This window comes from Eupeodes corollae, chromosome 3 (genome assembly GCF_945859685.1).
Source record: "Eupeodes corollae chromosome 3, idEupCoro1.1, whole genome shotgun sequence".
NCBI classification, from domain to species: Eukaryota; Metazoa; Arthropoda; class Insecta; order Diptera; family Syrphidae; genus Eupeodes; species Eupeodes corollae.
In genome coordinates, this window is record NC_079149.1 from 73828460 (window position 1) to 73844386 (window position 15927).

Consider the following 15927-nt stretch of genomic DNA (forward strand, 5'->3'; position numbering starts at 1 on the left):
TTTATATTATTGTTTTTTAAATATTTTTTACAAAAGAAAAAACACAAGAGAGCTCACTATTTCACTGTATCACTGCACACTGTAGAATGACAAAATTTTCGAACTGTGCGCTGTCTTTTATCTAAATTTTCGTATGCTCGCACACAGAAAAAAGAGGGTTGTGGCCTTAGAAAGCCGTTGTGGAAAGAGACAATATAATTCGTGAGTTTTTCAGAAAAATTCACAGTTCTCGTTCAGTCGTCATTGTGTGCAGTTCGTTAATAGTGAAAGTGAAGTGAATTATAAAAATAAAATGCCGCCAAAAACTAGTGGTAAAGCAGCTAAAAAAGCCGGAAAGGCACAAAAAAATATCACCAAGACCGATAAGAAGAAGAAGCGCAAGAGGAAGGAAAGCTACGCAATCTACATTTACAAAGTTTTGAAGCAAGTTCATCCTGACACTGGAATTTCATCGAAGGCCATGAGCATCATGAATAGTTTTGTGAACGACATCTTCGAAAGAATTGCTGCTGAAGCCTCTCGCTTAGCTCACTACAACAAGCGTTCAACAATCACAAGTCGGGAAATCCAGACTGCCGTGCGATTGTTGTTGCCTGGTGAACTAGCCAAGCATGCTGTTAGTGAAGGAACAAAGGCGGTTACCAAATACACAAGCTCGAAGTAATTTTTTTTTTATTGAATTTCTTCAAAAATGGCCCTTTTCAGGGCCGCAAAAATATCAATAAGAGATTAGAGAATTGAAAAAAAAATATTTTTTCTACCTGCGGAAAAATTCGTTAAATAAATATTTTTATTTGTGATTGAAGTAATTTTTTTTTATTTAATTTCTTCAAAAATGGCCCTTTTCAGGGCCGCAAAAATATCAATAAGAGATTAGAGAATTGACAAAAAAATATATTTTTTTTTCTACCTGCGGAAAAATTCGTTAAATAAATATTTTTATTTGTGATTGTAAGAGTATTTTCTATGAAAAAAATAAATTTTGTAAATTGTTCCAGACGCCACGTGAATCATGTCGCGTCCAATAGAAACACAAACATTTTTTTTATTGTTCTACGCATCGTGTACAGTCTCGAAGCGTCGCAAAAGTTTTAATAAGAAACTAGAGATTTGAGAAGAAAGGTATATACATATATTTTTTTTGCCTGTGGAATGATTTTATGAATCTATTTTGTTTTTCTTTGTGATTTTTGATTAGAAAATATATTTTCTATCAAAAGAAATACAAAAGTTAGTTCTGTTAATTGTTCCAGAACCACGTGTATCGTGCCGAGTCAAGTAGAAACGAAAAACATACAAAAAATACATTTTATTAAATAATTTTGTTTGTTTTGTTCTACCCATCGTGTCCAGTTATGTCGCTATGTGTACAGTGTACAGTCACGTAGCGTCACAAAAATATCTATAAAATATTAGAGAATTAAATTTGTTTGTGTTTTTTGATGTCAGATGTATGTAATTTCTATGAAAAGAAATACAAAATTCTTGTTATTTTGTTTAAGATTTTTTTTATTGTTCTACGCATCGAGTACAGTCTCGAAGCGTCACAAAATTTTTAATAAGAAACTAGAGAATTTAAAGAAATGTATGTTTTCTTTGCCTGTGGAATACATATTGTTTTTTGTTTTAATTTTTGATTACAAAATATATTTTCTATGAAAAGAAATACAAAACTTACTTTTGTTGATTGTTCCAGACACGACGTGTATCATGCCGAGTCAACTAAAAACAAAAAAATATAAATTTTGTTTGTATTGTTCTACCCATCGTGTCCAGTTATGTCGCTATGTGTACAGTCACGTAGCGTCGCAAAAACATCTAGGTATAAAATATTAGAGAATTAAATTTGTTTGTGTTTTTTGATGTCAGATGTACGTATGTAATTTCTATGAAAAGAAATACAACACTCTTGATATTTTGTTTAAGAATTTTCTTAATTGTTGCGGATATACTTCATGTCGCGTCCAGTCGATAAAAATATATGAAAATATATGTAATTTCTATGAAAAGAAATACAAAACTCTTGATAAATTGTGTAAGAATTTTTTTATTTGTTGCAGGAATGCGTCATGTCGCGTCCAGTCGATAAAAATATATGAAAAACATATGTAATTCCTGAAATAAAATACAAAACTCTTGATATTTTGTTTAAGAATTTTGTAAATTGTTGCAGGTATACGTCATGTCGCGTCTAGTCCATAAAAATACATGAAAACAAATACCTACATTTTGCCAAAGTATTTCGTTTGTATTTTTCTACGCATCGTGTACAGTCACATAGCGTGGAAACATTTCAATAATTACGTAGGTATTAGAGAAATGCAAAAAAAGAAAAATATGTTGTTGTCTTATTTGATAGTAAAAGTATTTTCTATGAAAGATATTTATTGTTGAAGGCATCGCATCGCGTCCAATCACAAAAAAGTAGAAAATAAACAGTACAGTCTCGCCCATACATATCGCATCGTACCTAGTAGCTGTAGTTAGAAAATAGGCGCAAAAATATATATTATTTATTTGTATTGATATTTCCTTTCTTTCTGCCCAATGAGAAATACATATGAATACAAATAAATTAAGTTTGCTTTTGAATACCTATTTCATAAAAAAACTATTTTCTGTAGAACAAAAAAAGGACGAAAATAAATGCAAAACTAAATACGTTTTCGGTTGTTCAGTCTCGCCCAGACAAATCGCATCGTGCCTAGCAGCTGTAGTAAGAAAATAGGCGCAAAAATATATTATTTATTTGTATTGATATTTCCTTTCTTTCTGCCCAATGAGAAAAACATATGAATACAAATAAATGAAGTTTGCATTTGCAATACCTATTTCATTAAAAAAAGTATTTTCTGTAGAACAAAAAAGCGCGAAAATAAATGCAAAACAAAATACGTTTCCGTTTGTTCAGTAGTGGTAGTCCCGTAGCGGCGACAGCGCGCGCCGGCCGCGCGGCGACGTCGCATCGCATCCAGCCACTTCACCACTTATCCCGTCGCCGTTGCTCCACCAGCCCATCGCATCTCAACGCTATCATCGAGATAGTCCAAAAATTCTCCCTCCTTTTTAATAAAAAATTAAAAAAAAAAAGTTTTTATATCTCATTTTAGTATATTTTTTGTAGCCCTGAAAAGGACTGTGGATTTTTGTTTTGATTTCAACTTTGTTTTTCATTGAAATGGAAATTTTACTTCTTTGCCTTTTTAACAGCGACTGCCTTTTTTGGCTTGGCTGCTGCTGTGGCTGATTTTGCTTTTGGCACTTTAGGTTTAGGCGCGGCTGCCTTTGCTTTTGTTGGCTTTGCCTTAACTGCACTCGTTTTTTTAACACTTTTCACTTTTGGTTTTTCCACCTTCTTTTTATCTGCACTGGCACTTTTTTTTGTTGTGGCGGCTACTTTTTTTACTTTCTTTTCACCAGACACTTTTTTTAATTTTTTGTCACCAGCAGCGGCAGCTTTTGGTTTGGCGGCAGATTTTTTCTTCTCAGCAGACTTGGCCTTTGGTTCCTTGTTGGCACTAGGCGACAATTTAAAAGAACCCGCAGCTCCTTTTCCTTTGGTTTGCACTAATTTACCACTTATTACAGCACCTTTTAAATATTTTTTTATAAACGGAGCAAGTTTTTGTACATCAACTTTGTAAGTAGCAGCAATATATTTTTTGATTGCCAAAAGGGAAGAACCACCGCGATCTTTCAATGTTTTAATTGCCGCATCCACCATTTGCTGAGTCGGAGGATGAGTTGGTGCCGATTTTGGTTTTTTTGACCCACTTGCGGCGGCAGCTTTTTTTGGTTTTTTTTCCGCAACGATTGCAGGAGACGTAGCTACAGTATCTGCCATTTTGAATTCACTATTATTAATCACTTTAGAGCACAATTTTAAGAAATAGAAACACGTTTTTGTTAAAATTGCGCCAAATCCGCACCTACAGAAACGGCTAAATGAGAATCAAAGAGAGCGAAGGTATACAAAAAATTCATTTTGTACATAATTTGTACACTTTTGCAACTTAGTTTCCTCTTAAAACTTCAAAAATTTACGTCTTTTCGACCTAAATATTATAAAACAATTGACAAAATTTATTCTTACAATAATAATAGATAATTTAATAAATAATTTGATTGAAAAAACACTATCTATCAATGCATTAATAACAATTAAAGTAAATGTTTGGTGGTATTTTTTTAATACTTACCAACAAGAATGTTTATATTTAATAAATTAAACATATTTTCAGCTTGAAATTATTTTTAACATAAAGCTGATAGTTTATTTAAACTAAATAACTAAAAATTTCATCAAATTCTTACTTAATTTCTTTTTAATAAAATTAAAACAATATGGGTAATGAAACGCAACAATATGGGTAATGAAACGCGTAGCATTTTTTCCCTAGGCTGTGACTTTTTCTTAGAAAATTTGTTAAACATTATCCCAAGCAAGAAAACAAATGAAAAACTATATTTATATTATTTTGTTCATAAATATTAAATATTTAATCCATAACAAACATTAAAATACCAAAAATTTAAACAAATAATCAAGCAATCAAAACTCATAAACTATCGAATATTCGCTTGCCAAGGTTTACAAATTCACATTTGTATTACAAAAATCTGTACATTGAAAAAAAAACTTTCTTGCTTCAAAATTTGCCTTCAGATATATAAAAAAAAACAAAGCATAGACTTATAAAATACATCATTGAAATATTAAAAATTAAAACACACAAAACTCAAACATTTTCGAGTATTGACTTGCTTAGTAGACAAATTCACATTTTTACGAGTATTACAAAAAACTGTACATAGAAAAAAATTCTTACTTGAAAATTTGCCTTCAGACATAAAAAAAAGAAGCAATGCCTTATAAAATAACTATAATTAAAAAAGAAAAACAAAATTCATAAATTTTCGAGCATTGGCTTGCGTAGGTATAAATATTTTCATTTGTATGATAAAAACTATGCATAGAAAGCAAGCAATAACATTTTCAAAATTTGCCTTCAAAGTAAATTATCACATTATCTTTCTACCTAAAATAAAAAAAAAATCGTGGAAATCGATAGGTACGTAATTACTAGATTGAATTAAAATTCATTTATATCTCTTTTAAATATTTTGTGGTCCTGAAAAGGACCGTTGAATATTTTTTTTAACCTCGATGATTTAAGCACGTTCGCCACGGATGCGTCTGGCCAATTGAATGTCTTTTGGCATAATTGTGACACGTTTGGCATGGATGGCGCACAAATTTGTGTCTTCAAACAGGCCAACCAAATAAGCTTCACTTGCTTCTTGAAGCGCCATAACAGCTGAGCTCTGGAAACGCAAATCTGTTTTGAAATCTTGAGCAATTTCACGAACTAAACGTTGGAAAGGCAATTTACGAATTAACAATTCGGTGCTTTTCTGATAACGACGAATCTCACGAAGAGCCACTGTTCCAGGACGATAACGATGTGGTTTCTTTACACCTCCTGTTGCTGGAGCACTTTTACGAGCTGCCTTTGTTGCCAGTTGCTTACGTGGGGCTTTTCCACCAGTCGATTTACGGGCAGTTTGCTTTGTACGAGCCATGATTTCACTTTTTTTCACTTCACTAATAAACACAACACTTTTGTTCACAATTTTTTTAGAAAAATCGAATGTAGATTTCTGTTTAAGTCATTAAATTGGCTATTCATGTTTCCGTTCGACTGTTTTTTTCATTTTCGTTGTCGATTTATTTGGCCAATCAAAATTAAGAATTGTTATGAAAAATAAGTATAAATACTTGTGGTATTTCGAGCGAAGAGCCACAGTTTAACAGTGACTCTTGTGCAGTGCAGTTCTCTAGTTCAGTTTAAGTGTTTTTTTAATTAAATAAATAAAAATGACTGGTCGTGGTAAAGGAGGAAAAGGTTTGGGCAAAGGCGGAGCTAAGCGGCATCGTAAGGTATTGCGTGATAACATTCAAGGAATCACGAAACCAGCAATTCGTCGATTGGCTCGTCGTGGAGGTGTAAAACGTATTTCTGGTTTGATTTACGAAGAAACACGTGGAGTGTTGAAAGTTTTTCTGGAAAATGTTATCCGAGATGCCGTTACTTACACCGAACACGCTAAGCGTAAGACAGTTACAGCTATGGATGTAGTTTACGCTTTGAAGAGACAAGGGCGTACTCTTTACGGTTTCGGAGGTTAAGAATTTTATTCGAAACAAACAATCGGTCCTTTTCAGGACCACAATTAAATATAAAAGAGATTGAAAATAGAAATCATACACCGTTGACGAACAAAATACCTAATTTTTTTTCATTTGCCAATGAATATATGTATGTATATACCTGATGATTATCAAAAAAAATTATTTTGCTAATTTACTTACTTTTTTGTACCAAAATATTTTTTTTGAAATGGAAACATAAAATAAAATTCCTTTTTGTGAAAAATTTTTTTTTTTGCTTTAGTCGCAAAAACATATTTTATTCCTTGTATTATTCTTTTTTCGAAATGGAAACAAAAATTAAATAAAATTCCTTTTTCTGAAATTTTTTTTGTTGCTTTGCATATTTTATTCTTTTTTCCGTAGAAAAATTTTTTTTTTTGCTGCTTTACGGATTGGATACGAACAAATATTTCTTTTTCCAAAGGAAGAAAAAACATTTGTTTGTTGCTTTCTTTTTCTTCGTACGAGAATATTTTAGAATATATACAAAAAATTGAAAAATAAACACATCTCTTAATAGAAATTATTGGATACGAACAAATATTTCTTTTTGCAGAGGAAGAAAAAAACATTTTTTGTTTGTTGGTTTCTTTTTCTTTGAAAAAAAATAAAAAATATTTTTTCCGAACTGAAAAAAAAATGTTTTGTTGCTTTACGGATTGGATACGAACAAATATTTCTTTTTCTTCGTACCAGAATATTTTAAAATTGCTATATACCTACAAGAAATTGAAAAATAACCACATCTTTTAACAGAAATTAGAATTGCATACGAACAAATATTTCTTTTTCCAAAGAAAGAAAAAAACATGTTTGTTGGTTTCTATTTCTTTGAAAAAAAAAAAAATAAAAAATATTTTTTCCGAACTGAAAAAAAAATGTTTTGTTGCTTTACGGATTGGATACGAACAAATATTTCTTTTTGCAAAGGAAGAAAAAACATTTGTTTGGTTTCTTCTTCTTTGAAAAAAAAATGTGTTGCTTTACGGATTGGATACAAACAAATATTTCTTTTTGCAAAGAAAGAAAAAACATTTGTTTGTTGGTTTCTTCTTCTTCGTATTTTAAAATATATAAAAAAAATGAAAAATATACACATCTCTTAATAGAAATTATTTGTCGTCCTGAAAAGGACGGTTTTTTTTTTGTTTGCTGTCACTACATAGATTTAAGCACTTTTCTCTGTCTTCTTTGGCAACAAAACAGCTTGAATATTTGGAAGAACACCTCCTTGTGCGATTGTGACTCCAGAAAGTAATTTATTCAATTCCTCGTCGTTCCGAATAGCCAATTGCAAATGGCGGGGAATAATTCTAGTTTTTTTGTTGTCACGAGCAGCATTTCCCGCCAATTCCAAGACTTCTGCTGCCAAATACACAGGGGCACCGGCTCCGACGCGCTCAGCATAGTTTCCCTTTCGCAGCAGACGATGAATACGACCAACAGGGAATTGTAATCCAGCACGATTAGAGCGGGACTTTGCCTTTCCCTTCACTTTTCCACCTTTACCACGACCAGACATTTTATATTATTGTTTTTTAAATATTTTTTACAAAAGAAAAAACACAAGAGAGCTCACTATTTCACTGTTCACTGTATCACTGCACACTGTAGAATGACAAAATTTTCGAACTGTGCGCTGTCTTTTATCTAAATTTTCGTATGCTCGCACACAGAAAAAAGAGGGTTGTGGCCTTAGAAAGCCGTTGTGGAAAGAGACAATATAATTCGTGAGTTTTTCAGAAAAATTCACAGTTCTCGTTCAGTCGTCATTGTGTGCAGTTCGTTAATAGTGAAAGTGAAGTGAATTATAAAAATAAAATGCCGCCAAAAACTAGTGGTAAAGCAGCTAAAAAAGCCGGAAAGGCACAAAAAAATATCACCAAGACCGATAAGAAGAAGAAGCGCAAGAGGAAGGAAAGCTACGCAATCTACATTTACAAAGTTTTGAAGCAAGTTCATCCTGACACTGGAATTTCATCGAAGGCCATGAGCATCATGAATAGTTTTGTGAACGACATCTTCGAAAGAATTGCTGCTGAAGCCTCTCGCTTAGCTCACTACAACAAGCGTTCAACAATCACAAGTCGGGAAATCCAGACTGCCGTGCGATTGTTGTTGCCTGGTGAACTAGCCAAGCATGCTGTTAGTGAAGGAACAAAGGCGGTTACCAAATACACAAGCTCGAAGTAATTTTTTTTTTATTGAATTTCTTCAAAAATGGCCCTTTTCAGGGCCGCAAAAATATCAATAAGAGATTAGAGAATTGAAAAAAAAATATTTTTTCTACCTGCGGAAAAATTCGTTAAATAAATATTTTTATTTGTGATTGAAGTAATTTTTTTTTATTTAATTTCTTCAAAAATGGCCCTTTTCAGGGCCGCAAAAATATCAATAAGAGATTAGAGAATTGACAAAAAAATATATTTTTTTTTCTACCTGCGGAAAAATTCGTTAAATAAATATTTTTATTTGTGATTGTAAGAGTATTTTCTATGAAAAAAATAAATTTTGTAAATTGTTCCAGACGCCACGTGAATCATGTCGCGTCCAATAGAAACACAAACATTTTTTTTATTGTTCTACGCATCGTGTACAGTCTCGAAGCGTCGCAAAAGTTTTAATAAGAAACTAGAGATTTGAGAAGAAAGGTATATACATATATTTTTTTTGCCTGTGGAATGATTTTATGAATCTATTTTGTTTTTCTTTGTGATTTTTGATTAGAAAATATATTTTCTATCAAAAGAAATACAAAAGTTAGTTCTGTTAATTGTTCCAGAACCACGTGTATCGTGCCGAGTCAAGTAGAAACGAAAAACATACAAAAAATACATTTTATTAAATAATTTTGTTTGTTTTGTTCTACCCATCGTGTCCAGTTATGTCGCTATGTGTACAGTGTACAGTCACGTAGCGTCACAAAAATATCTATAAAATATTAGAGAATTAAATTTGTTTGTGTTTTTTGATGTCAGATGTATGTAATTTCTATGAAAAGAAATACAAAATTCTTGTTATTTTGTTTAAGATTTTTTTTATTGTTCTACGCATCGAGTACAGTCTCGAAGCGTCACAAAATTTTTAATAAGAAACTAGAGAATTTAAAGAAATGTATGTTTTCTTTGCCTGTGGAATACATATTGTTTTTTGTTTTAATTTTTGATTACAAAATATATTTTCTATGAAAAGAAATACAAAACTTACTTTTGTTGATTGTTCCAGACACGACGTGTATCATGCCGAGTCAACTAAAAACAAAAAAATATAAATTTTGTTTGTATTGTTCTACCCATCGTGTCCAGTTATGTCGCTATGTGTACAGTCACGTAGCGTCGCAAAAACATCTAGGTATAAAATATTAGAGAATTAAATTTGTTTGTGTTTTTTGATGTCAGATGTACGTATGTAATTTCTATGAAAAGAAATACAACACTCTTGATATTTTGTTTAAGAATTTTCTTAATTGTTGCGGATATACTTCATGTCGCGTCCAGTCGATAAAAATATATGAAAATATATGTAATTTCTATGAAAAGAAATACAAAACTCTTGATAAATTGTGTAAGAATTTTTTTATTTGTTGCAGGAATGCGTCATGTCGCGTCCAGTCGATAAAAATATATGAAAAACATATGTAATTCCTGAAATAAAATACAAAACTCTTGATATTTTGTTTAAGAATTTTGTAAATTGTTGCAGGTATACGTCATGTCGCGTCTAGTCCATAAAAATACATGAAAACAAATACCTACATTTTGCCAAAGTATTTCGTTTGTATTTTTCTACGCATCGTGTACAGTCACATAGCGTGGAAACATTTCAATAATTACGTAGGTATTAGAGAAATGCAAAAAAAGAAAAATATGTTGTTGTCTTATTTGATAGTAAAAGTATTTTCTATGAAAGATATTTATTGTTGAAGGCATCGCATCGCGTCCAATCACAAAAAAGTAGAAAATAAACAGTACAGTCTCGCCCATACATATCGCATCGTACCTAGTAGCTGTAGTTAGAAAATAGGCGCAAAAATATATATTATTTATTTGTATTGATATTTCCTTTCTTTCTGCCCAATGAGAAATACATATGAATACAAATAAATTAAGTTTGCTTTTGAATACCTATTTCATAAAAAAACTATTTTCTGTAGAACAAAAAAAGGACGAAAATAAATGCAAAACTAAATACGTTTTCGGTTGTTCAGTCTCGCCCAGACAAATCGCATCGTGCCTAGCAGCTGTAGTAAGAAAATAGGCGCAAAAATATATTATTTATTTGTATTGATATTTCCTTTCTTTCTGCCCAATGAGAAAAACATATGAATACAAATAAATGAAGTTTGCATTTGCAATACCTATTTCATTAAAAAAAGTATTTTCTGTAGAACAAAAAAGCGCGAAAATAAATGCAAAACAAAATACGTTTCCGTTTGTTCAGTAGTGGTAGTCCCGTAGCGGCGACAGCGCGCGCCGGCCGCGCGGCGACGTCGCATCGCATCCAGCCACTTCACCACTTATCCCGTCGCCGTTGCTCCACCAGCCCATCGCATCTCAACGCTATCATCGAGATAGTCCAAAAATTCTCCCTCCTTTTTAATAAAAAATTAAAAAAAAAAAGTTTTTATATCTCATTTTAGTATATTTTTTGTAGCCCTGAAAAGGACTGTGGATTTTTGTTTTGATTTCAACTTTGTTTTTCATTGAAATGGAAATTTTACTTCTTTGCCTTTTTAACAGCGACTGCCTTTTTTGGCTTGGCTGCTGCTGTGGCTGATTTTGCTTTTGGCACTTTAGGTTTAGGCGCGGCTGCCTTTGCTTTTGTTGGCTTTGCCTTAACTGCACTCGTTTTTTTAACACTTTTCACTTTTGGTTTTTCCACCTTCTTTTTATCTGCACTGGCACTTTTTTTTGTTGTGGCGGCTACTTTTTTTACTTTCTTTTCACCAGACACTTTTTTTAATTTTTTGTCACCAGCAGCGGCAGCTTTTGGTTTGGCGGCAGATTTTTTCTTCTCAGCAGACTTGGCCTTTGGTTCCTTGTTGGCACTAGGCGACAATTTAAAAGAACCCGCAGCTCCTTTTCCTTTGGTTTGCACTAATTTACCACTTATTACAGCACCTTTTAAATATTTTTTTATAAACGGAGCAAGTTTTTGTACATCAACTTTGTAAGTAGCAGCAATATATTTTTTGATTGCCAAAAGGGAAGAACCACCGCGATCTTTCAATGTTTTAATTGCCGCATCCACCATTTGCTGAGTCGGAGGATGAGTTGGTGCCGATTTTGGTTTTTTTGACCCACTTGCGGCGGCAGCTTTTTTTGGTTTTTTTTCCGCAACGATTGCAGGAGACGTAGCTACAGTATCTGCCATTTTGAATTCACTATTATTAATCACTTTAGAGCACAATTTTAAGAAATAGAAACACGTTTTTGTTAAAATTGCGCCAAATCCGCACCTACAGAAACGGCTAAATGAGAATCAAAGAGAGCGAAGGTATACAAAAAATTCATTTTGTACATAATTTGTACACTTTTGCAACTTAGTTTCCTCTTAAAACTTCAAAAATTTACGTCTTTTCGACCTAAATATTATAAAACAATTGACAAAATTTATTCTTACAATAATAATAGATAATTTAATAAATAATTTGATTGAAAAAACACTATCTATCAATGCATTAATAACAATTAAAGTAAATGTTTGGTGGTATTTTTTTAATACTTACCAACAAGAATGTTTATATTTAATAAATTAAACATATTTTCAGCTTGAAATTATTTTTAACATAAAGCTGATAGTTTATTTAAACTAAATAACTAAAAATTTCATCAAATTCTTACTTAATTTCTTTTTAATAAAATTAAAACAATATGGGTAATGAAACGCGTAGCATTTTTTCCCTAGGCTGTGACTTTTTCTTAGAAAATTTGTTAAACATTATCCCAAGCAAGAAAACAAATGAAAAACTATATTTATATTATTTTGTTCATAAATATTAAATATTTAATCCATAACAAACATTAAAATACCAAAAATTTAAACAAATAATCAAGCAATCAAAACTCATAAACTATCGAATATTCGCTTGCCAAGGTTTACAAATTCACATTTGTATTACAAAAATCTGTACATTGAAAAAAAAACTTTCTTGCTTCAAAATTTGCCTTCAGATATATAAAAAAAAAACAAAGCATAGACTTATAAAATACATCATTGAAATATTAAAACACACAAAACTCAAACATTTTCGAGTATTGACTTGCTTACTAGACAAATTCACATTTTTACGAGTATTACAAAAAACTGTACATAGAAAAAAATTCTTACTTGAAAATTTGCCTTCAGACATAAAAAAAAGAAGCAATGCCTTATAAAATAACTATAATTAAAAAAGAAAAACAAAATTCATAAATTTTCGAGCATTGGCTTGCGTAGGTATAAATATTTTCATTTGTATGATAAAAACTATGCATAGAAAGCAAGCAATAACATTTTCAAAATTTGCCTTCAAAGTAAATTATCACATTATCTTTCTACCTAAAATAAAAAAAAAATCGTGGAAATCGATAGGTACGTAATTACTAGATTGAATTAAAATTCATTTATATCTCTTTTAAATATTTTGTGGTCCTGAAAAGGACCGTTGAATATTTTTTTTAACCTCGATGATTTAAGCACGTTCGCCACGGATGCGTCTGGCCAATTGAATGTCTTTTGGCATAATTGTGACACGTTTGGCATGGATGGCGCACAAATTTGTGTCTTCAAACAGGCCAACCAAATAAGCTTCACTTGCTTCTTGAAGCGCCATAACAGCTGAGCTCTGGAAACGCAAATCTGTTTTGAAATCTTGAGCAATTTCACGAACTAAACGTTGGAAAGGCAATTTACGAATTAACAATTCGGTGCTTTTCTGATAACGACGAATCTCACGAAGAGCCACTGTTCCAGGACGATAACGATGTGGTTTCTTTACACCTCCTGTTGCTGGAGCACTTTTACGAGCTGCCTTTGTTGCCAGTTGCTTACGTGGGGCTTTTCCACCAGTCGATTTACGGGCAGTTTGCTTTGTACGAGCCATGATTTCACTTTTTTTCACTTCACTAATAAACACAACACTTTTGTTCACAATTTTTTTAGAAAAATCGAATGTAGATTTCTGTTTAAGTCATTAAATTGGCTATTCATGTTTCCGTTCGACTGTTTTTTTCATTTTCGTTGTCGATTTATTTGGCCAATCAAAATTAAGAATTGTTATGAAAAATAAGTATAAATACTTGTGGTATTTCGAGCGAAGAGCCACAGTTTAACAGTGACTCTTGTGCAGTGCAGTTCTCTAGTTCAGTTTAAGTGTTTTTTTAATTAAATAAATAAAAATGACTGGTCGTGGTAAAGGAGGAAAAGGTTTGGGCAAAGGCGGAGCTAAGCGGCATCGTAAGGTATTGCGTGATAACATTCAAGGAATCACGAAACCAGCAATTCGTCGATTGGCTCGTCGTGGAGGTGTAAAACGTATTTCTGGTTTGATTTACGAAGAAACACGTGGAGTGTTGAAAGTTTTTCTGGAAAATGTTATCCGAGATGCCGTTACTTACACCGAACACGCTAAGCGTAAGACAGTTACAGCTATGGATGTAGTTTACGCTTTGAAGAGACAAGGGCGTACTCTTTACGGTTTCGGAGGTTAAGAATTTTATTCGAAACAAACAATCGGTCCTTTTCAGGACCACAATTAAATATAAAAGAGATTGAAAATAGAAATCATACACCGTTGACGAACAAAATACCTAATTTTTTTTCATTTGCCAATGAATATATGTATGTATATACCTGATGATTATCAAAAAAAATTATTTTGCTAATTTACTTACTTTTTTGTACCAAAATATTTTTTTTGAAATGGAAACATAAAATAAAATTCCTTTTTGTGAAAAATTTTTTTTTTTGCTTTAGTCGCAAAAACATATTTTATTCCTTGTATTATTCTTTTTTCGAAATGGAAACAAAAATTAAATAAAATTCCTTTTTCTGAAATTTTTTTTGTTGCTTTGCATATTTTATTCTTTTTTCCGTAGAAAAATTTTTTTTTTTTGCTGCTTAACGGATTGGATACGAACAAATATTTCTTTTTCCAAAGGAAGAAAAAACATTTGTTTGTTGCTTTCTTTTTCTTCGTACGAGAATATTTTAGAATATATACAAAAAATTGAAAAATAAACACATCTCTTAATAGAAATTATTGGATACGAACAAATATTTCTTTTTGCAGAGGAAGAAAAAAACATTTTTTGTTTGTTGGTTTCTTTTTCTTTGAAAAAAAATAAAAAATATTTTTTCCGAACTGAAAAAAAAATGTTTTGTTGCTTTACGGATTGGATACGAACAAATATTTCTTTTTCTTCGTACCAGAATATTTTAAAATTGCTATATACCTACAAGAAATTGAAAAATAACCACATCTTTTAACAGAAATTAGAATTGCATACGAACAAATATTTCTTTTTCCAAAGAAAGAAAAAAACATGTTTGTTGGTTTCTATTTCTTTGAAAAAAAAAAAAAATAAAAAATATTTTTTCCGAACTGAAAAAAAAATGTTTTGTTGCTTTACGGATTGGATACGAACAAATATTTCTTTTTGCAAAGGAAGAAAAAACATTTGTTTGGTTTCTTCTTCTTTGAAAAAAAAATGTGTTGCTTTACGGATTGGATACAAACAAATATTTCTTTTTGCAAAGAAAGAAAAAACATTTGTTTGTTGGTTTCTTCTTCTTCGTATTTTAAAATATATAAAAAAAATGAAAAATATACACATCTCTTAATAGAAATTATTTGTCGTCCTGAAAAGGACGGTTTTTTTTTTGTTTGCTGTCACTACATAGATTTAAGCACTTTTCTCTGTCTTCTTTGGCAACAAAACAGCTTGAATATTTGGAAGAACACCTCCTTGTGCGATTGTGACTCCAGAAAGTAATTTATTCAATTCCTCGTCGTTCCGAATAGCCAATTGCAAATGGCGGGGAATAATTCTAGTTTTTTTGTTGTCACGAGCAGCATTTCCCGCCAATTCCAAGACTTCTGCCGCCAAATATTCCATCACAGCTGCCAAATACACAGGGGCACCGGCTCCGACGCGCTCAGCATAGTTTCCCTTTCGCAGCAGACGATGAATACGACCAACAGGGAATTGTAATCCAGCACGATTAGAGCGGGACTTTGCCTTTCCCTTCACTTTTCCACCTTTACCACGACCAGACATTTTATATTATTGTTTTTTAAATATTTTTTACAAAAGAAAAAACACAAGAGAGCTCACTATTTCACTGTTCACTGTATCACTGCACACTGTAGAATGACAAAATTTTCGAACTGTGCGCTGTCTTTTATCTAAATTTTCGTATGCTCGCACACAGAAAAAAGAGGGTTGTGGCCTTAGAAAGCCGTTGTGGAAAGAGACAATATAATTCGTGAGTTTTTCAGAAAAATTCACAGTTCTCGTTCAGTCGTCATTGTGTGCAGTTCGTTAATAGTGAAAGTGAAGTGAATTATAAAAATAAAATGCCGCCAAAAACTAGTGGTAAAGCAGCTAAAAAAGCCGGAAAGGCACAAAAAAATATCACCAAGACCGATAAGAAGAAGAAGCGCAAGAGGAAGGAAAGCTACGCAATCTACATTTACAAAGTTTTGAAGCAAGTTCATCCTGACACTGGAA

General features: G+C 31.9%; 2 protein-coding genes across 2 annotated transcripts; both read right to left on the reverse strand.

Annotated features, from left to right (window-relative positions):
- Positions 1-5172: 5172 nt before the first annotated feature.
- On the reverse strand, positions 5173-13298 carry LOC129950577 (histone H3-like). Its single transcript, XM_056062507.1, has 2 exons — positions 12900-13298; positions 5173-5583 (listed from the first exon to the last, which is right to left on the reverse strand). The coding sequence occupies exons 1-2, from the start codon at positions 13296-13298 to the stop codon at positions 5173-5175; spliced, it is 810 nt and encodes a 269-aa protein (XP_055918482.1).
- A 1801-nt stretch (positions 13299-15099) lies between these two features.
- Positions 15100-15474, reverse strand: LOC129950238 (histone H2A). The gene has a single exon (XM_056062108.1). It carries the CDS (start codon positions 15472-15474, stop codon positions 15100-15102), a length of 375 nt encoding a protein of 124 aa, XP_055918083.1.
- Positions 15475-15927: the final 453 nt, after the last annotated feature.

Bases quoted from the DNA above. Each gene is read 5' to 3' on its own strand.
- LOC129950238 (XM_056062108.1), bottom strand. From the start codon at position 15,474: ATGTCTGGTCGTGGTAAAGGTGGAAAAGTGAAGGGAAAGGCAAAGTCC.
- LOC129950577 (XM_056062507.1), bottom strand. From the start codon at position 13,298: ATGGCTCGTACAAAGCAAACTGCCCGTAAATCGACTGGTGGAAAAGCC. The intron at 5,584-12,899 runs GAACGTGCTTAA...AAAAGTGAAATC, and splicing joins TGGCCAGACGCATCCGTGGC to ATGGCTCGTACAAAGCAAAC.